At 38.8% G+C, this 20,768-nt stretch overlaps 1 protein-coding gene and 1 pseudogene across 8 annotated transcripts in view; both read left to right on the forward strand.

Annotated features, from left to right (window-relative positions):
* Positions 1-20,768, forward strand: part of Fut8 (fucosyltransferase 8) — a 238,569-nt gene that overhangs the window by 141,997 nt on the left and 75,804 nt on the right. For 7 of the 8 annotated variants that reach the window (NR_045554.1, XM_030246822.1, XM_011244145.3 and 4 more), the window contains one exon: positions 14,297-14,411. Coding sequence is in view for 7 of the 8 variants with exons in the window: in XM_011244145.3 (XP_011242447.1) it covers positions 14,297-14,411 (115 nt within the window). In the remaining variant the exon portion in view is untranslated. Of the gene's footprint in view, positions 1-9,437; positions 9,598-14,296; positions 14,412-20,768 lie in introns of those variants that run through there. The other variant, NM_001252615.1, reaches the window with a different exon arrangement.
* Positions 13,678-13,776, forward strand: Gm24775 (annotated as a pseudogene).

Below are 20,768 nucleotides of genomic sequence, written 5' to 3' on the forward strand. Positions count from 1 at the left end.
TCTAGCTAGCACTATTTTATATTAAAGTTGACTTTTAAAAAACTTTTGTATATGGAAGAGGAATGTGCTACTTACTTTTCTGTTTCTGTCATATTTCACTCAACACAGTGTACCCATGAATCTTGGTGAGAATGACAGGATTTCACTGTTCTTTGCAGATGAAAATACTCAGTTGAAACTTCATCTTAAAATTTGGCTACATTTGTGATCTTTGTATTTTCTCTTGTTATTTTTCTATTTCTTTTTCTTTCTGTTATTTATTTACATTTCAAAAGTTGCTCCCCTTCTCAGTACCCCTTACTTAGTTTTTCACGACCCCCACCTCTGAGAGGCTGCTCCCCTACCTGCTAACCCACCCCTACTTCACCTCCAACAGCATTCCTCTTCACTGGGGCATGAAGTTTCCATAGGATTAAGTGCATCCTCTTACACTGAGGCCATATTAGGCAGTGCAGTGCTACACCTGTTCCTGGGGCCATGAATCAGCCCATGTATGCTCCTTGACTCTTGGCTTAGTCTTTGGGGGAACTCTGAGGTCTCTTGAGTTAATTGACATTGTTGTTCTTCTTATGGGGTTATAATCCCCTTCAACTCTTTCAGTTCTTCCTCTAACTCTTCCATATTGGTTGCTGATCTCAATCCAATGGTTGGCTGTAAGTATCTGCATTTGTCTCAGTCAGTTGTTGGTAGAGCCTCTCAGAGGACAGCCATGCCAGGCTTCTTTCTGCACACACAGCATGGCCTCAGCAATAGTGTCAGGATTTGGTGTGTGTGTATGAGATGGGTCCCAAGTTGGGCTGGTCACTGGGTGACCTTTCTTTCAGTCTCTGCTCCATTTTTGTCCCTGCATTTCCTTTAGACAGGAACAATTCTGGGTTAAAAATTGTGAAGATGGGTGAGTAGTCCCCTGCCTCACCTGGGAACCATATCTATTTACTGATCTATTTACTGGAGGTTGTCTCTTCTAGTTCCATCTCCCCACTGTTGGACATTTTGGCTAATATCATTCCCATTGAGTCCTGGTAGCCTCTCACATCCCAGGTCTATGTTCCCCTGCCCCCTAGCCCCCACTGTACATTTTGATTCATTCTTCTGGCTCTCTTGTGAGACCCCGACTTAGAGTGTTTCTCCCTAGAAGGTAAAGCCCCAAGCTTGTTTTCCCTGATCTCTAAAAATACAGCCAGAAAGAAGCTCTCTGTTCTCTATAGCCAGCAAAAAGCCTTTTTGTTTTTGTGCCTTACAGCCAGAGATGTGATAATTGTAGGAAGACCTATAAGGACATAGAGATAGACACCGGAAAAGAGGCTGGAGCTCACTCCCCCCCTCCCCGCCCCTACCAGAAAGGAGCTGTAGCCAACTCTCCTCCCAACTCCTCCCAACTCTCCTCCCAACTCCTCCCAATCCCTCAGCTAGCTGTTAAAAGCCCCCTACTGTTATTGCTCGGGGGGGGGGGGGTCGAACTCCCCTGCCCTGCAAGGCAAAAGGAGTTTGTCCTCAGCTAGCTGATAATAAAACCTCTTGCAGTTTGCATCAGGTGTGGTTTTCTCTTGAGTCATTGGGGTGCTAGCCAGCTCATCCCGGGACTTGAGCAGAGACTAAGCTTCGGGGATCTTACATGTGGGGGCTCGTCCGGGATTTATGGCCTACCCCAATTCTCAGAGACCCCACTTAGAGGTAGGATCCTATCTTTGTCTATATCTTTGTCTATGTCTTTTTCTACAGGCTGTATTTGAACGGTATTCTCGGTTTGCAGTCGTCCGTGCTCGGGAGAACAATGAACTCCCTGTCCAGGATAGGGGAGAGGGTTACTGACAGATGTGTCAGGAGTAACCGACTGCTCCTATCTCTCCCCTCCTAAAACAATTTTGTGTGTGCGAATTTGGTAGTGGGGGAAGGGGTTGTCTAGTCTGTTTCTTTTCCTTTTTTAAATTTTATTTTATTGTTAACTTAATTTTTACACTCCATTTTCCATTCCCTGCTGCCCCCATCCACCCTCAGTCTGCTTCATATTCCATACCTCCTCCCCACCCCACCCCATCTCCATTTCAATTATGTCTTCAATGAAAAAATAAGGAAGGGTTTTTATTTGGTTCTGATTCACAATATTTTATTGTGCTGGCTAGTTTTATGTCACCTTCACACAAGCTAGAGTCATCTGACAGAAGGGAATCTTAACTAAGATAATGACTCCATAAGATAGGGCTGTAGTTTTTAATCACAATTGCTCTGTAGTACAGCTTGAGGTCAGGCGTGGACAGACAAGTAGACCAGTGGAATAGAATTGAAGACCCAGAAATGAACCCACACACCTATGGTCACTTGATCTTTGACAGGGGAGCTAAAACCATCCAGTAGAAAAAAGATAGCATTTTCAACAAATGGTGCTGTCACAACTGGCAATTATCATGTAGAAGAGTACAAATTGATACATTCTTATCTTCTTGTACTAAGGTCAAGTCTAAGTGGATCAAGAAACTCCACATAAAACCTGAGACACTGAAACTTATAGAGGAGAAAGTGGGGAAAAACCTCGAAGATATGGGCACAGGGGAAAGATTCCTGAACAAAATAGCAATGGCTTGTGTTGTAAGATCGAGAATTTACAAATAGGACCTCATAAAATCTCAAAGCTTCTGTAAGGCAAAAGACATTGTCAATAAGACAAAAAGGCCACCAACAGATTGGGAAAGGATCTTTACCAATCCTAAGTCAGATAGGGGACTAATATCCAACATATGTAAAGAACTCAAGAAGATGGACTCCAGAAAATCAAATAATCCTATTAAAAAATGTGGTACAGAGCTAAACAAAGAATTCTCAACTGAGGAATACCAAATGGCTGAGAAGCACCTGAAAAAAATGTTCAACATCCTTAATCATCAGGGAAATACAAATCAAAACAACCCTGAGATTCCATCTCACACCAGTCAGAATGGCTAACATCAAAAATTCAGGTGACAGCAGATGCTGGCGAGGATGTGGAGAAAAAGGACACTCATCCATTGTTGGTGAGATTTCAAGCTCATACAACCACTCTGGAAATCAGTCTGGTGGTTCCTCAGAAAATTGGACCGGAAGATTCAGCAATACCTCTCCTGGGCATATACCCAGAAGGTGTTCCAACCGGTAATAAGGACACATGCTCCACTATGTTCGTAGCAGCCTTATTTATAATAGCCAGAAGCTGGAAAGAACCCAGATGTCCCTCAACAGAGGAATGGATACAGAAAATGTGGTACATTTACACAATGGAGTACTACTCAGCAATTAAAAACAATGACTTCATGAAATTCTTAGGCAAATGGATGGATCTGGAGGATATCATCCTGAGTGAGGTAACCCAACCACAAAAGAACTCACATGATATGCACTCACTGATAAGTGGATATTAACCCAGAAACTTAGACACCCAAGATACAATTTGCAAAACACATGAAACTCAAGAAGAAGGAAGATCAAAGAGTGGATATTTTGTTCCTTCTTAGAATTGGGAACAAAATACCCATGGAAGGAGTTACAGAGACAAAGTTAGGAGCTGAGACGGAAGGAAGGAACATCTAGAGACTGCCCCACCTGGGGATCTATCCCATATACCACCACCAAACCCAGACACTATTTCGTATACCAGAAAGATTTTGCTGACAGGACCCTGACATAGCTCTCTCTTGTGAGACTATGCCAGTGCCTGGCAAATAGAGTGAGATAACTGGATCATATGATTGAACTAATCTATATTCCTACCAAGTGTCTGAGAGTTCCTTTCTTTCTTTATCTCTTTCTCTCTCCCTCTCCCCCTCCCTCCCTCCCTCCCCCCCCCTTTCTCTCTCTCTCTGTGTGCGCGTGAGCATCATATTAATTGGACTTGAAATGACTGCTACATTGTAGTTTTATTTGCATTTTACTATGTCATACCGTATTGAGCACTTTTCTTTTTTTTTTGAGATTTATTTTATTTTTTTATTTTTTTTTCATTAAATTATTTTTTTTATTAGGTATTTAGCTCATTTACATTTCCAATGCTATACCAAAAGTCCCCCATACCCACCCACCCCCTCTCCCCTACCCACCCACTCCCCCTTTTTGGCCCTGGCGTTCCCCTGTTCTGGGGCATATAAAGTTTGCGTGTCCAATGGGCCTCTCTTTCCAGTGATGGCCGACTAGGCCATCTTTTGATACATATGCAGCTAGAGTCAAGAGCTCCGGGGTACTGGTTAGTTCATAATGTTGATCCATCTATAGGGTTGCAGATCCCTTTAGCTCCTTGGGTACTTTCTCTAGCTCCTCCATTGGGAGCCCTGTGATCCATCCATTAGCTGACTGTGAGCATCCACTTCTGTGTTTGCTAGGCCCCGGCATAGTCTCGCAAGAGACAGCTACATCTGGGTCCTTTGGATAAAATCTTGCTAGTGTATGCAATGGTGTCAGCGTTTGGATGCTGATTATGGGGTGGATCCCTGGATATGGCAGTTTCTACATGGTCCATCCTTTCATCTCAGCTCCAAACTTTGTCTCTGTAACTCCTTCCAAGGGTGTTTTGTTCCCCCTTCTAAGGAGGGGCATAGTGTCCACACTTCATTCTTAATTTTTCTTGAGTTTCATGTGTTTAGGAAATTGTATCTTATATCTTGGGTATCCTAGGTTTTGGGCTAATATCCACTTATCAGTGAGTACATATCGTGTGAGTTCCTTTGTGAATGTGTAACCTCACTCAGGATGATGCCCTCCAGGTCCATCCATTTGGCTAGGAATTTCATAAATTCATTCTTTTTAATAGCTGAGTAGTACTCCATTGTGTAGATGTACCACATTTTCTGTATCCATTCCTCTGTTGAGGGGCATCTGGGTTCTTTCCAGTTTCTGGCTATTATAAATAAGGCTGCTATGAACATAGTGGAGCATGTGTCCTTCTTACCAGTTGGGGCATCTTCTGGATATATGCCCAGGAGAGGTATTGCTGGATCCTCCGGTAGTACTATGTCCAATTTTCTGAGGAACCGCCAGACGGATTTCCAGAGTGGTTGTACAAGCCTGCAATCCCACCAACAATGGAGGAGTGTTCCTCTTTCTCTACATCCTCGCCAGCATCTGCTGTCACCTGAATTTATGATCTTAGCCATTCTGACTGGTGTGAGGTGGAATCTCAGGGTTGTTTTGATTTGCATTTCCCTGATGATTAAGGATGTTGAACATTTTTTCAGGTGCTTCTCTGCCATTCGGTATTCCTCAGGTGAGAATTCTTTGTTCAGTTCTGAGCCCCATTTTTTAATGGGGTTATTTGCTTTTCTGAAGTCCACCTTCTTGAGTTCTTTATATATGTTGGATATTAGTCCCCTATCTGATTTAGGATAGGTAAAGATCCTTTCCCAATCTGTTGGTGGTCTTTTTGTCTTACTGACGGTGTCTTTTGCCTTGCAGAAACTTTGGAGTTTCATTAGGTCCCATTTGTCAATTCTCGATCTTACAGCACAAGCCATTGCTGTTCTGTTCAGGAATTTTTCCCCTGTGCCCATATCTTCAAGGCTTTTCCCCACTTTCTCCTCTATAAGTTTCAGTGTCTCTGGTTTTATGTGAAGTTCTTTGATCCATTTAGATTTGACCTTAGTACAAGGAGATAAGTATGGATCGATTCGCATTCTTCTACATGATAACAACCAGTTGTGCCAGCACCAATTGTTGAAAATGCTGTCCTTCTTCCACTGGATGGTTTTACCTCCCTTGTCGAAGATCAAGTGACCATAGGTGTGTGGGTTCATTTCTGGGTTTTCAATTCTATTCCATTGGTCTACTTGTCTGTCTCTATACCAGTACCATGCAGTTTTTACCACAATTGCTCTGTAGTAAAGCTTTAGGTCAGGCATGGTGATTCCACCAGAGGTTCTTTTATCCTTGAGAAGAGTTTTTGCTATCCTAGGTTTTTTGTTATTCCAGATGAATTTGCAAATTGCTCCTTCTATTTCGTTGAAGAATTGAGTTGGAATTTTGATTGGGATTGCATTGAATCTGTAGATTGCTTTTGGCAAGATAGCCATTTTTACAATGTTGATCCTGCCAATCCATGAGCATGGGAGATCTTTCCATCTTCTGAGATCTTCTTTAATTTCTTTCTTCAGAGACTTGAAGTTTTTATCATACAGATCTTTCACTTCCTTAGTTAGAGTCATGCCAAGATATTTTATATTATTTGTGACTATTGAGAAGGGTGTTGTTTCCCTAATTTCTTTCTCAGCCTGTTTATTCTTTGTGTAGAGAAAGGCCATTGACTTGTTTGAGTTTATTTTATATCCAGCTACTTCACCGAAGCTGTTTATCAGGTTTAGGAGTTCTCTGGTGGAATTTTTAGGGTCACTTATATATACTATCATATCATCTGCAAAAAGTGATATTTTGACTTCCTCCTTTCCAATTTGTATCCCCTTGATCTCCTTTTGTTGTCGAATTGCTCTGGCTAATACTTCAAGTACTATGTTGAAAAGGTAGGGAGAAAGTGGGCAGCCTTGTCTAGTCCCTGATTTTAGTGGGATTGCTTCCAGCTTCTCTCCATTTACTTTGATGTTGGCTACTGGTTTGCTGTAGATTGCTTTTATCATGTTTAGGTATGGGCCTTGAATTCCTGATCTTTCCAGAACTTTTATCATGAATGGGTGTTGGATCTTGTCAAATGCTTTTTCTGCATCTAACGAGATGATCATGTGGTTTTTGTCTTTGAGTTTGTTTATATAATGGATTACATTGATGGATTTTCGTATATTAAATCATCCCTGCATCCCTGGAATAAAACCTACTTGGTCAGGATGGATGATTACTTTAATGTGTTCTTGGATTCGGTTAGCGAGAATTTTATTGAGGATTTTTGCATCAATATTCATAAGAGAAATTGGTCTGAAGTTCTCTATCTTTGTTGGATCTTTCTGTGGTTTAGGTATCAGAGTAATAGTGGCTTCATAAAATGAGTTGGGTAGAGTACCTTCTACTTCTATCTTGTGAAAAAGTTTGTGCAGAACTGGAATTAGATCTTCTTTGAAGGTCTGATAGAACTCTGCACTAAACCCGTCTGGTCCTGGGCTTTTTTTGGCTGGGAGACTATTTATAACTGCTTCTATTTCTTTAGGGGATATGGGACTGTTTAGAAGGTCAACTTGATCCTGATTCAACTTTGGTACCTGATATCTTTCCAGAAATTTGTCCATTTCGTCCAGGTTTTCCAGTTTTGTTGAGTATAGCTTTTTGTAGAAGGATCTGATGGTGTTTTGGATTTCTTCAGGATCTGTTGTTATGTCTCCCTTTTCAGTTCTGATTTTGTTAATTAGGATTTTGTCCCTGTGCCCTTTAGTGAGTCTAGCTAAGGGTTTATCTATCTTGTTGATTTTCTCAAAGAACCAACTCCTCGTTTGGTTAATTCTTTGAATAGTTCTTCTTGTTTCCACTTGGTTGATTTCACCCCTGAGTTTGATTATTTCCTGCCGTCTACTCCTCTTGGGTGAATTTGCTTCCTTTTTTTCTAGAGCTTTTAGATGTGTTGTCAAGCTGCTAGTATGTGCTCTCTCCCGTTTCTTCTTGGAGGCACTCAGAGCTATGAGTTTCCCTCTTAGAAATGCTTTCATTGTGTCCCAAAGGTTTGGGTACGTTGTGGCTTCATTTTCATTAAACTCTAAAAAAGTCTTTAATTTCTTTCTTTATTCCTTCTTTGACCAAGGTATCATTGAGAAGAGTGTTGTTCAGTTTCCACGTTAGTGTTGGCTTTCTGTTATTTTTTTTGTTATTGAAGATCAGCCTTATTGCATGGTGATCTGATAGGATACATGGGACAATTTCAATATTTTTGAATCTGTTGAGGCCTGTTTTGTGACCTATTATGTGGTCAATTTTGGAGAAGGTACCATGAGGTGCTGAGAAGAAGGTATATCCTTTTGTTTTAGGATAAAATGTTCTGTAGATATCTGTCAGATCCATTTGTTTCATCACTTCCGTTAGTTTCAGTGTGTCCCTGTTTAGTTTCTGTTTCCATGATCTGTCCATTGGTGAAAGTGGTGTGTTGAAGTCTCCCACTATTATTGTGTGAGGTACAATGTGTGCTTTGAGCTTTACTAAAGTTTCTTTAATGAATGTGGCTGCCCTTGTATTTGGGGCATAGATATTCAGAATTGAGAGTTCCTCTTGGAGGATTTTACCTTTGATGAGAACGAAGTGCCCCTCCTTGTCTTTTTTGATGACTTTGGGTTGGAAGTCAATCTTATCAGATATTAGGATGGCTACTCCAGCTTGTTTCTTCATACCATTTGCTTGGAAAATTGTTTTCCAGCCTTTTATTCTGAGGTAGTGTCTATCTTTTTCTCTGAGATGTGTCTCCTGTAAACAGCAAAATGTTGGGTCTTGTCTGTGTAGCCAGTTTGTTAGTCTATGTCTTTTTATTGGGGAGTTGAGACCATTGATGTTAAGAGATATTAAGGAAAAGTAATTGTTGCTTCCTGTTATTTTTGTTGTTAAAGTTGGCATTCTGTTCTTGTGGCTGTCTTCTTTTAGGTTTGTTGAGAGATTACCTTCTTGTTTTTTCTAGGGCATTGTTCCCGTTCTTGTATTGGTTTTTTTCTGTTATTATTCTTTGAAGGGCTGGATTCGTGGAGAGATAATGTGTGAATTTGGTTTTGTCGTGGAATACTTTGGTTTCTCCATCTATGGTAATTGAGAGTTTGGCTGGGTATAGTAGCCTGGGCTGGAATTTGTGTTCTCTTAGTGTCTGTATAACATCTGTCCAGGCTCTTCTGGCTTTCATAGTCTCTGGTGAAAAATCTTGTGTAATTCTGATTGGCTTGCCTTTGTATGTTACTTGACCTTTTTCCCTTACTGCTTTTAGTATTCTATCTTTATTTAGTGCATTTGTTGTTCTGATTATTATGTGTCGGGAGGAGTTTCTTTTCTGGTCCAGTCTATTTGGAGTTCTGTAGGCTTCTTGTATGTTCATAGGTATCTCTTTCTTTATATTTGGGAAGTTTTCTTCAATAATTTTGTTGAAGATGTTTGCTGGTCCTTTGAGTTGAAAATCTTCATTCTCATCCACTCCTATTATCCGTAGGTTTGGTCTTCTCATTGTGTCCTGGATTTCCTGGATATTTTGAGTTAGGATCTTTTTGCATTTTCCATTTTCTTTGATTGTTGTGCCGATGTTCTCTATGGAATCTTCTGCACCTGAGATTCTCTCTTCCATCTCTTGTATTCTGTTGCTGATGCTCAAATCTATGGTTCCAGATTTCTTTCCTAGGGTTTCTATCTCCAGTGTTGCCTCACTTTGAGTTTTCTTTATTGTGTCTACTTCCCTTTTTAGGTCTAGTATGGTTTTGTTCATTTCCATCACCTGTTTGTATGTTTTTTCCTCTTTTTCTGTAAGGACTTCTACCTGTTTGATTGTGTTTTCCTGTTTTTCTTTAAGGACTTGTAACTCTTTAGCAGTGTTCTCCTGTATTTCTTTAAGTGATTTATTAAAGTCCTTCTTGATGTCCTCTACCATCATCATGAGATATGCTTTTAAATCTAGGTCTAGGTTTTCGAGTGTGTTGGGGTGCCCTGGACTGGACGAAGTGGGAGTGCTGGGTTCTGATGATGGTGAGTGGTCTTGGTTCCTGTTAGTAGGATTCCTACGTTTACCTTTCGCCATCTGGTAATCTCTGGAGTTAGTAGTTATAGTTGACTCTGTTTAGAGATTGTTCTTCTGGTGATTCTGTTACCGTCTCTCAGCAGACCTGGGAGACAGATTCTCTCCTCTGAGTTTCAGTGCTCAGAGCACTCTCTGCTGGCAAGCTCTCTTACAGGGAAGGTGCGCAGATATCTTGTTTTTGGACCTCCTCCTGGTCGAAGAAGAAGGCCCAAAACAGGGCCTTTCTCAGAAGCTGTGTTGTTTTGGCAGTTCCCAGAATCTGTCAGCTTCTGTGGTGCAGACTCTCACCTGTGCAGGCTAAATTCCTAAGCTCCAGGGAGTCCTGGAACCAAGATGGCGACCGCTGCTGCTGAGGCTGAGGCCGCCTCCCAAGCCAGGCGGACACCTGTCCTCTGGTCCGGACAGTGGCCGGCTGTCTGCGGCCCGCCAAGGGTGCTGCCTCAGCGGCTCTGTGCTTCCGCCTTTCCCAGAAGCTGTCCGGTTCTCTGGCGCACCCTCTAACCTGTTCAGACTAATTTCCTAAGTTCTGCTGAGTCCCGGAACCAAGATGGCGACCGCTGCTGCTGAGGCCGCCTCCCAAGCCAGGCGGACACCTGTCCTCTCTTGAGCACTTTTCTTATGTTTAGTCATCTAGTTGTTTGATCATTCTGAATTCCACAGAGGTTGGGATAAAATGAATTTGCGAGACTTAGTATGTATTTAAGTTCAGAACTCTGCTTTAATTTTGGTGATACAGAACTGCTGATTTCTAAGACCAGAAACCATAGCTAGGTGTAGATCCTAATACTCTAGAGAGTGATGCAAAGAAGTCACAAGTTTGAAGCCAGACTGGACTACATTGCCAGAGCCTGTGTTAAGGAAAAAATACATTAAAAAAAAGGAGAGAGCCTAAACCACAACAGCTTTTATACACTTTCTTCCAAATTAGGCTTAGTGTGGTTTTTTTCCCCAGTAGGAACTAAATATCAATAAAACTTACCACTTTTTCCCTGTGCACGTGCATATGCGTACATGTTCATTTTAATTTTAAAGCTAATCGTAGCATATTGGGTTTCCTTCTTTCCTCCTACAAGTATTTGCTTATAGAGTGGGTTTTTATTCTACTGTGCTTTATCTTCAGCAGTAACACTGTTATTTAACACTGAGTTTGCAATAGGATTCATAACCATTACTCCTTGATGAGTAGTAGGAGGAAATGAGTTGATGTTGTAAAACCTATGGTATATATAGCACTATGAGTGTGTTGTGACTGAGGTTTATAAAACTGAGAAAAGATTGTAAATTTCTAACTGAGCTTTAAAGTATAATACTAGTTAAAGACTTCTCAGTTCAAATCATAATTCTGTGAGGTCAGTATGTTAAGCAGATTTGCATTACCATAGTGAAATGTCTGGAAACAGCCAATTTTATAAAGATAAGAGACTTGTTTTTAGGTTTTTAGGCTTGGTACTGTCTGGCTCAGTTCCAGCAGAAGTCCTCACAGCAGTATGGTAGTATGTGTGGAAGAGCTTACATGGCCAAGGAGGTAGTCAGAGAGAGAGAGAGAGAAAGAGAGAGAGAGAGAGAGAGAGAGAGAGAGAGAGAGAGAGAGAGAGAGAGAGAGAGAGAGGGCAGAGAGAGGGCAGAGAGAGGGCAGAGAGAGGGCAGAGAGAGGGCAGAGAGAGGGAGGGAGGACGACAGAGACAAACTATGAATATAAATGTTGTCACATAACTTCTTTTGAGGGTGCTTCTCACCCAGGAACCTTAGGACCTCCTTTAAGATAACCTGTTCCCATTCTGTCACCTCCCAGTGTGCCCTACTCTGAAGATTTAAGACTTTAATCACAATGGGCCCTTGGGGACATTCAGAACATACTTAAGCCATGGAAAGTAGTAACTTTCAGAAACAACAAAAACAACAACAGAAAAAGAGTATTGTGGGCTATATAATATTTCAGAAGAAGCTCAGTTTAACAATATGAAAAAATTATATTTGAAACTGTTCTCAGTGTGTAACCTAGCAGATTTGTTAAAGAAGCAGTTAAAAGTTTCTTCTATATAAAAATTATTTTTAATCTTAAGTAAGAATGACAAATATAAAAATTCATAAAACACTACATTTTAGACACGATGTTCAAAAGGGTGAAAATGGTAATGGCTAAGCTTCAGAGTGTCCTGTAGTAAGTAATATTGATACCAATAAATATCTAAAATGCTTTGAAAATGACCCTTTGTTTCAAAGCATGTTTAAAGTGTTCTTCTACTAACCTAGGCTGAATAGTCTAAATTGTATTTAAGATTTTACTTGTCATTTTCAAGTCAATAATTTCTTTTTTCAAATGTGTTATCACATATTTGCTGTATGATCATTCATAGTCCAGTTTTCTGTGAGTTAAATGAAGGAGGGAATGGAGAGGGAGCAAAGTAAGTTAATCTAGGAAAGCCTTATGGAGAAAGTGACATTTGAAAAAATATTTGAAGGATATTTGGTTGGTACTGTGACTGAAATATAAAATAAACAGTGAAGCCATTTGGAAGGGATCAGATGAAATGATAGACTATGGTGGGGGTGTCATATAAGTCAAAATAGTAACTTTGGCCTTGACTCTTGAGTGACTTGAAGGGTCAACTTAGTGTTAAGTGCAAAGCAGAAGTGTTATTTGATTATTAATCTGGCCACTATGAATAAAGTACAATAGGCAAGGCTAGAAGCTGGGAGAATTGTTAGAAAGCTATTATAATAATTCTGGTGTGAGAAGATGGTAGCTTAGTCAATAGCATTAATGATAGAGATTCATAGTAAGTAACTGGTTATATATTTATTTGTTGATGATTATTGGGGCTTGTTAGAGAGAGATGGATGCTTTATTTACTTTCTTTACTACTAAGTGAAAGTCATTGCTTTTATTTAATGCAATATAGATAAAGCCATGTCTACCAGTTCTTTTTTTTTTTTCCATTTTTTATTAGGTATTTAACTCATTTACATTTCCAATGCTATACCAAAAGTCCCCCATATCCACCCACCCCCACTCCCCTGCCCACCCACTCCCCCTTTTTGGCCCTGGTGTTCCCCTGTACTGGGGCATATAAAGTTTGCAAGTCCAATGGGCCTCTCTTTCCAGTGATGGCCGACTAGGCCATCTTTTGATATATATGCAGCTAGAGTCAAGAGCTCCGGGGTACTGGTTAGTTCATAATGTTGTTCCACCTATAGGGTTGCAGATCCCTTTAGCTCCTTGGCTACTTTCTCTAGCTCCTCCATTGGGAGCCCTATGATCCATCCATTAGCTGACTGTGAGGATCCACTTCTGTGTTTGCTAGGCCCCGGCATAGTCTCACAAGAGACAGCTACATCTGGGTCCTTTCAATAAAATCTTGCTAGTGTATGCAATGGTGTCAGCGTTTGGATGCTGATTATGGGGTGGATCCCTGGATATGGCAGTCTCTACATGGTCCATCCTTTCATCTCAGCTCCAAACTTTGTCTCTGTAACTCCTTCCATGGGTATTTTGTTCCCAAATCTAAGGAGGGGCATAGTGTCCACACTTCAGTCTTCATTCTTCTTGAGTTTCATGTGTTTAGCAAATTATATCTTATATCTTGGGTATCCTAGGTTTGGGGCTAATATCCACTTATCAGTGAATACATATTGTGTGAGTTTCTTTGTGAATGTGTTACCTCAGGATGATGCCCTCCAGGTCCATCCATTTGGCTAGGAATTTCATAAATTCATTCTTTTTAATAGCTGAGTAGTCTACCAGTTCTAAAGTATCTCTTTATAGTTTACAAAGTATTTTAATTTATTGCAAGGAAATCTAACATGTTATGATTGAAATTATTAAAACAATTACTGATGGCTCTAGAGTGAGAAAGAATCTTAATCATTACATTAGTTTTGATGAAAGAACAGCAAATTATAGCCCGGGGGCAAAATGTGGCTATTTTCCTACTTTAGTTAATAAAGTTTTATTGTAAGAGAGCCACGCCTATTCAGTTACTTATTGCTTCAGGCAGCTTTACTGCTACACAGATAACAAAGGATGTTCCCTGTGGCAGTGGGTATACTAAAACTGGAATGATACAGAAATTAGCATGGCCTCTGCACAAGGGTGATGTGAAATTTATGAAACATTACATACTTTCAAAAACAAAAGCAACAGAGGTTCACACAACCTAAAATCTTAGTTACCTGCTCCTTTAAAGAAAGAACTCATTAATGCTTTATTCTTTAGGACACTGTATGAGATTTATGCCATGTTTTTCCTCTAATCTTTTCCCAGTTACCCAGAGTAGAGTGTTAGAGGGGTTGTGAAGTGATGAGCGAGGATACAGTGGTGTTACTCAAATACCAGTGCCATGTCTGCTGAATTGCATTTTTTATACTTTGGTTTGTTTGTTTCTTTTTATTGCTGTAGCTGATTGGCTTGTGGGAGAAAGTTGTTTGTCCTTTTTGGTCAAAAAAAAAAGAAAGATTTGCTATAGGGATGAATTGTATGGTAGAGACTTAAATTTTAAGTTTCACAGTCTTGATGGAAAATAAAGACCAGATACCTTCATCTACTTGAGCATGAGTCTTTCTGAACAGTTGGGCTCTTTTATGGTTTTGTGTAATGCAGTGAAACAGTACAAATAAGTGGACCTCAATTGTTGCTTACTTTCACAGGTCTATCATGACAGATCTATACTACCTCAGTCAAACAGATGGAGCAGGGGATTGGCGTGAAAAAGAGGCCAAAGATCTGACAGAGCTGGTCCAGCGGAGAATAACATATCTCCAGGTAAGGTTAGGTTAAGAAATAAATCTTGAGTGGAAACAAAATCATCATAAAATAAAAAATGAAAATAACTTTTGCTTTTTAAAAGCTTTTCCTGTGCATTTTTGAAAAATGACTCACTTACATATTTATTCAAAGAAACAGTGTTTTATAACTTACAAATAAAGCAGCAGTTCAAAGTGTCTAAAACTGCCCCAAAAGGAGCTACTTCTTTGCATATACACAAACTACACAGTTGTGAGCATGCTGTATTTTGTAGGAAATGCTTATTGGCATTTTGACAAAGGAGCTATCAAGGGAAGTTTATGGAGGCTGCAGCATCTGACCCTAACTGTGAAGGTGGTCAAGTCTGATTTCACAACAAGAAGTGAAGGCAGAGGATATAGTAGATGAAGTGTGTATTGAGAACAGTGGCCCATAGCAGGAAAAAGTAAGACAGGATCCCAGATGTGAGCTGAACTCTCTAGTTTGTCTGGAGTTTTAGGTATGAAAAAGGTATGGAAATCTGCAAAGAGGTTCGGAAGCTTGAGTATTGAGGGTAAACTATATGGCATATGAACATTAAATGATTCTTGAAAGATAATTGTTTTATGGATGTCATTTTGACAAGAAATAAAGACTGATCAAGCTGTTAAGGGCCTTTTATGTCTTTTGTGTGTATTCTTTTAAAGTTCTTATTGATATGCATATATAGTCTTAGATATTTCTAAGGAAAACCTTGGAATTTTATTTTATTGTTAGTACTCTATAGACAATTTCTGATTTTGGTTTCATAACATCCTGGTATTCTTTGTTCTTCCCCCCCAGTGGTAGGGTTTAAACCCAGGGCCCTGAGCCACAGTAAGCTAGTGACAACCTAGTTTTAAAACAGTTTTTGTACACAGAAGGTACAACAAATGACTGAACCTAAAAGTAGTATTTTGGTTGAACTATATTAGTATTTGAAGAGACTAGAAGCAGAGAAAGCATGTAGGACAAGGAGTTTGTATTACAGGCAGGATGAATTGAGAGGTGATAAGAGTTTGCAAGTGGAAACAAACTTAGAGAGACTAGAGAAATATAATCAGTAGACCTTTCTAAGTAGTTGAAGGAGCTGAAATACTGGGAATGGAAGCATCTTCAACTGTCAATAAGTTGAGAGAAAATTGTTTTGAGGAAAAAACAGTGAATTAATGGACATTTAAAACTGAGTGAGAGATGCTTTAAGTTGAAGTAAACATCTCCACTCAATCCTTTTGTAATTCTATGATAGCATAGTTTCCATGTACAAGAACTCTTTAAGATTAGAAGGTGGGCCTGGTGAGATGGCTTAGCTGTTCTTCCAAAGGTCATGGGTTCAATTCCCAGCAACCACGTGGCAGCTCACAACTGTCTGCAACTCTAATTTTATGGAATCTGATACCCTCAAAAACCAATGCTCATAAAATAAAAATAATTAGATTATTTTTTTAAAAAGATTAGAAGCAAAGGGGGGATAGTCCTTGACATGCACCTGTATATTTTAGCATCTGTTTTCATACAGGTGAATGGGAGAGGTAATCAGGGTTAGGGGGTCACTAAAAACACACTTGATGTTGGCATGTTCTCTTAGTCTCATCCTCCCAATGCCGTTCATTAGAGGAGGCTGCAGAATGAGAAGCCGTTCACCTCCGCAGGGGAGAGGTAATTATTTCCTATCAACTAGATCTTCATTCAGTGAACTTTGGACAGATGGTGGCACAGAGCCATCCTCTCCTTTATTTTGTAAAATAGAAATAACAATGGTTTGTGAGCTGCCACATATTCATTAAACTTTCAGCCACTGTGTTAAACTATGGTCAGGTTGTCATCAGCTCAGCACAGTATAATAAGTACCTGCCACTTGCTTTATTTTTTTCTCTCTCTTTTGAAAAATATACTCTTTGGGTTACATTGTATATATCAATCTTTTATTACTTTTAACTATGAGTCATACTACATTTGTGGATGCACCACTATTTATTTATTTTGCCTTTTTTCTTTTAAGATTTGCTTATTTATTTTATGTATAGGAAAACACTGTCACTTTCTTCATATGTACCAGAAGAGGGCATCAGATCCCATTATAGATGGTTGTGAGCCACCATGTAGTTGCTGGGAATTAAACTCAGGACATCTGCAAGAACAGTCAGTGCTCTTAAACACTAAGCCATCTCTCCAACCCCTTATTTTGCCTTTTGTAAGACATTTAGTTATCTCCAGTTTGGGGCTATTATGAATAAACTCTTTTGAACATCCATCCACAAATGTTTACATGGGCTTATGCTTTCACTCTTTTTTTTTTAAGTACCTACGAGTAGAATTATGTTTATTTTCTTTTTAAATTGAAGAAAGTTTATGAGATTTTTCACTCATTCTTCCTTTTGCCTTGCATCCCAAACTGACAATTACAGAAGTGGGCACATTCACAATACGTTTACTTTCCATAAAAGTTGCTTTCTGTAATAATTCAGATGCTCAGAAATTTAATATTTTCAACAATTTATAGATTAAAAAATCAGATAGTCATAGTTTTAGTTTCATTGAAAATGTAATTTGTTATATCTCCTTTGATTCTTGATGGGAATGATGTGATACAGGACATACTTAGGTACCTCGTCAGCACAATTCTCAGAATTCTAACTATTCTAGAACAATTATACCAGTACTTAAAATATTGTATGTAATATGGGTTTCTTCTTTTTAAATTGAAAATAGATTGTTTTTCATATAATGTATCCTGATTATGGTTTCCCCTCCCTCTGGTCCTCCCAGTACCTCCCCACCTCCCCTCCCATCTATATCTACCCTCTTTCTATCTCATTAGATAACAAGCATCTGAGGGGTCATAATAAAAACAAAACAAAACAAAAACAAACAGAAGGAAATGAGCCCCCTAAAGGTGTAAGGAACAGATATAGATACAGAGACCCACTCATCGGCACACTTAAGGAATCCCATAAAAACACAAACCTGAAGCCATAGTATATGTGTAAAAGAAAGAATAAAAAATGAATAAAATGAAACATAAAGAAAAGGAAGAGTCCTGACATGACACTGTGAAGCAAGGAACCTCCAAAGATGCCTTTGAGTTGGTTTTTGTCAGCTATCTATTAGTAGACATGAATGTGAGGTCAGAGGACCCCTTGCTAGAACTGGTTCTCTCCTACCACGCACAAGCACCTTTACCCCTGATCTACCTTGGTGTCCCCGCTTATACTCTTAAACCAGTTCTCCCACATCCTCTCTAACAGTTGGTATAATCAGTCTTATTTTAGCATTTTGTATGTTTTTAATAATAATCCATCAGTTTAATTTGTATTTTCTTTTGACTGTAGTTGGATATCTCTTTATTTGGTTATTAACCATCTTTGTGTCCTATCCTGTGTGCATATTTGTGTGGGTGCATGTGTATAGCAGTGCACATATACTTGGGATAGGCAGGGGACATCAGATGTCACTCCTCAGGTGCTTATCACTGTTTTGTTTCATTTTCCTTGAGACACATGGTTGTGTCTGGCTTTCCTTCACATCAGTTCTGGGGATCAAACTCAAGTCTGCATTGTATCGAGACAAGCCAGCTACGCTATCTTCCTAATCCCCTTATACTTTCTTTAGTGAAGTACCTGTTCAAGTCTTTTGGTGAACGTTTTATTAGGACGTTTGTTTTCTTATGAATGAGTTATTAAGGCTCTTTATTCTTGATATGAGTCTTATATTATTAATCTAAAAATCTTTTCTTCCAGTCTGTAGCTTAATTCTTTCTTTTATCTTCTGAAAGGAAGATATGGGTGTTTACCTGTATTGTATGTATATGTACCATGCACATGCTTGTGTCTGCAGTCCAGAAGACAGTGTCAGATTCCTGGGCAAAGCAGTTACAGGCAGTGGTCAGTCACCATGTAGACTGGTGGAAGAGCAGCCACTTGAATTTAGAGCTTTATGCATGCATTCTGAAATGGAAACTTTGCCTCTCCCATTCTAGCTTATAATTGAGCTGTTATATTTAGGTTTGCAATATATTTGGAGTAAGATATGAACCAAGAATTCAGGTTCATTTTCTTGCTTATTTGAGCCATTTGTTCAAAGAGTTGCTTCCCACCTCCTCCCCCCATTATTTTAATGTTTGTGTTGAAAATCGGGTAGTATAGTCCTGATAATACCATACCATTTAGGTTACCATAAGTTTGCAGTAAGTATTAAAACTGGATAATATGATTTCTCTAACCTTGTTCTTCTTTTCAAAATATTGTCATAAATTCTTCATATTTTATTTATATTCTACAATAAGCATATCTTAGTTTTACAAGTATGTAAAAATACAGTTTAATTTTATATGTTGATTTTATGTCTTGCAATTTTGCCAAAATCAGTTACTAGGTCAAGTAAATTTTTTGCAGATTTTATCAAATTTTCTACATACATTACTATGTCATTTGCTTTTATTTTTTTATTTTTAAATTTGGTGACATTTGGCAATAAATTATTACTTTTGAGTAGTGTGCTTACTTTAGGCATGGTTTACAGTAAACTGTAAATTTAAGTTCTCCATTCAAAGCTCTTGCCAAAGTGGTTTCACAGTTTCGATATTTTTGGCAAGAAAATAAATATTTCTTGACATGTTTAATGGGTTTCTGAATTTGTGACATGTGCTTACTATAGCTCACTACATATTATTATTTTAAGTTTATTTCGTATATGATCACATCTTCTTAGTTATCAATAGTAAAAAGGTTTTCTGTAATTTATTATTAAATTGCAGAATTGCAAATGAAGCAGTTAACATCTGTGGTTCTAGAAATGAAATAGCTGGTAATACTGCAGTTGTCACTTCCTACCCAGTTCATCTCAAAGAGTATGCCAACATACCTAGCAAATAAATGTCTTGAATGTAAGCTGAGTTGCAATTGGAATTCTTCAGCTTTTGGTGTATTCAACATCTTATTGTAAAAGTTCCCCAGAAGTTAGAAGTGATACTACAATTCTAAAACTGATTATGTCATACATATGTTTTAATGAAAAATCTTAAATCATACTCTCACATGCCCTGTGATCAGTTAAAGCAGAATGATCTCACTACAATGCTGAAAAGATTTTAACAGTTAAATTGACATTTGAACCAAGACCCTTAAAGAAATCGCAAAAAACATTCATTGTGAATCCAAACAATGTGACTACTTCATAAAATAGAAAATGCAAATAGAAAGTAGAGTCTCATCATACCAAGAACCAGGAAAAATCTCAATTTAAATGATGAATGATAATCAGCAGACACCACAAGAGACAGCACAGGTGTTGGAATTGTCTTATAAAGATTTTACAAAAACTGTAATACTACAAACTCTCCAGTAGCAATTAGAGGCTTTAAAGAAGTGAAAAAATATAGAAAGCCTCAGCAAAGAAATAGATGATAGAAGAAAAAACTGAGTGGAAATGTTAGTAGTGAAAACACAGTGACTTCCAGTGCTCTGTACTATGGCTGTTGCGGAGAAGAGAACTGGTGCACTGGAGGCTAAGGCAATAAAGTTCAGCCACTTGAGCCGCAGTGAGTGAAGACTAAAGGGGTTAGCAGACACCTAGGGGCATTTGGAACAGGAACAAAACATCTTTTTATTTTCTTCCTTGAAAGCCCAGAAGAGAAATTGGGATGAAAGATTAAGGAAAATATTTAACATCCTATTTAATATCAATACTAAAATTTTTTGATCTACAAATTATTACCCTGTTAAAGAGAATGAGAAGTCACAGAGAAGAAAATCTTTACAATTCGCATATCAAAAAAGTCTTGTGTGTAGCATGTATTGCAACCTCTCATTCCAATTGTAAGAATCAATCTCATTGGGAAATGGGCACAAATGTTAACAGACAACTTAATATGAGATATATTGATTAGAAGTAAGCACAGGATCTTGACTCTAGCTGCATATGTATCAAAAGATGGCCTTGTCGGCCATCACTGGAAAGAGAGGCCCATTGGACATGCAAACTTTATATGCCCCAGTACAGGGGAATGCCAGGGCCAAAAAAATGGGAATGAGTGGGTAGGGAAGTGGGGGGGAGGCTATGGGGGACTTTTGGGATAGCATTGGAAATGTAATTGAGGAAAATACGTAATAAAAAAAGAGAAAAAAGAAGTAAGCACAGGAAAAAATGTTCAGTAGTTGTTAAGGGAACACAGCTTAAAGACACGAAGAGATTGCACCTGTCAGGACGGATAAAAAGGAAACAAACCTAAAATACCAGGTATGTGAAGTAACTAGCTCTCATTGATGGCTTGTGGGAGTGTAAAATAGCACAGCTATCCTAGAAAAGTGTGCCAGTTCCTATACTCGTTATATATAACCCTGCCATATAACCCAGCAA

The sequence above is a fragment of the Mus musculus genome, chromosome 12, assembly GCF_000001635.26.
Source record: "Mus musculus strain C57BL/6J chromosome 12, GRCm38.p6 C57BL/6J".
NCBI lineage: Eukaryota > Metazoa > Chordata > Mammalia > Rodentia > Muridae > Mus > Mus musculus.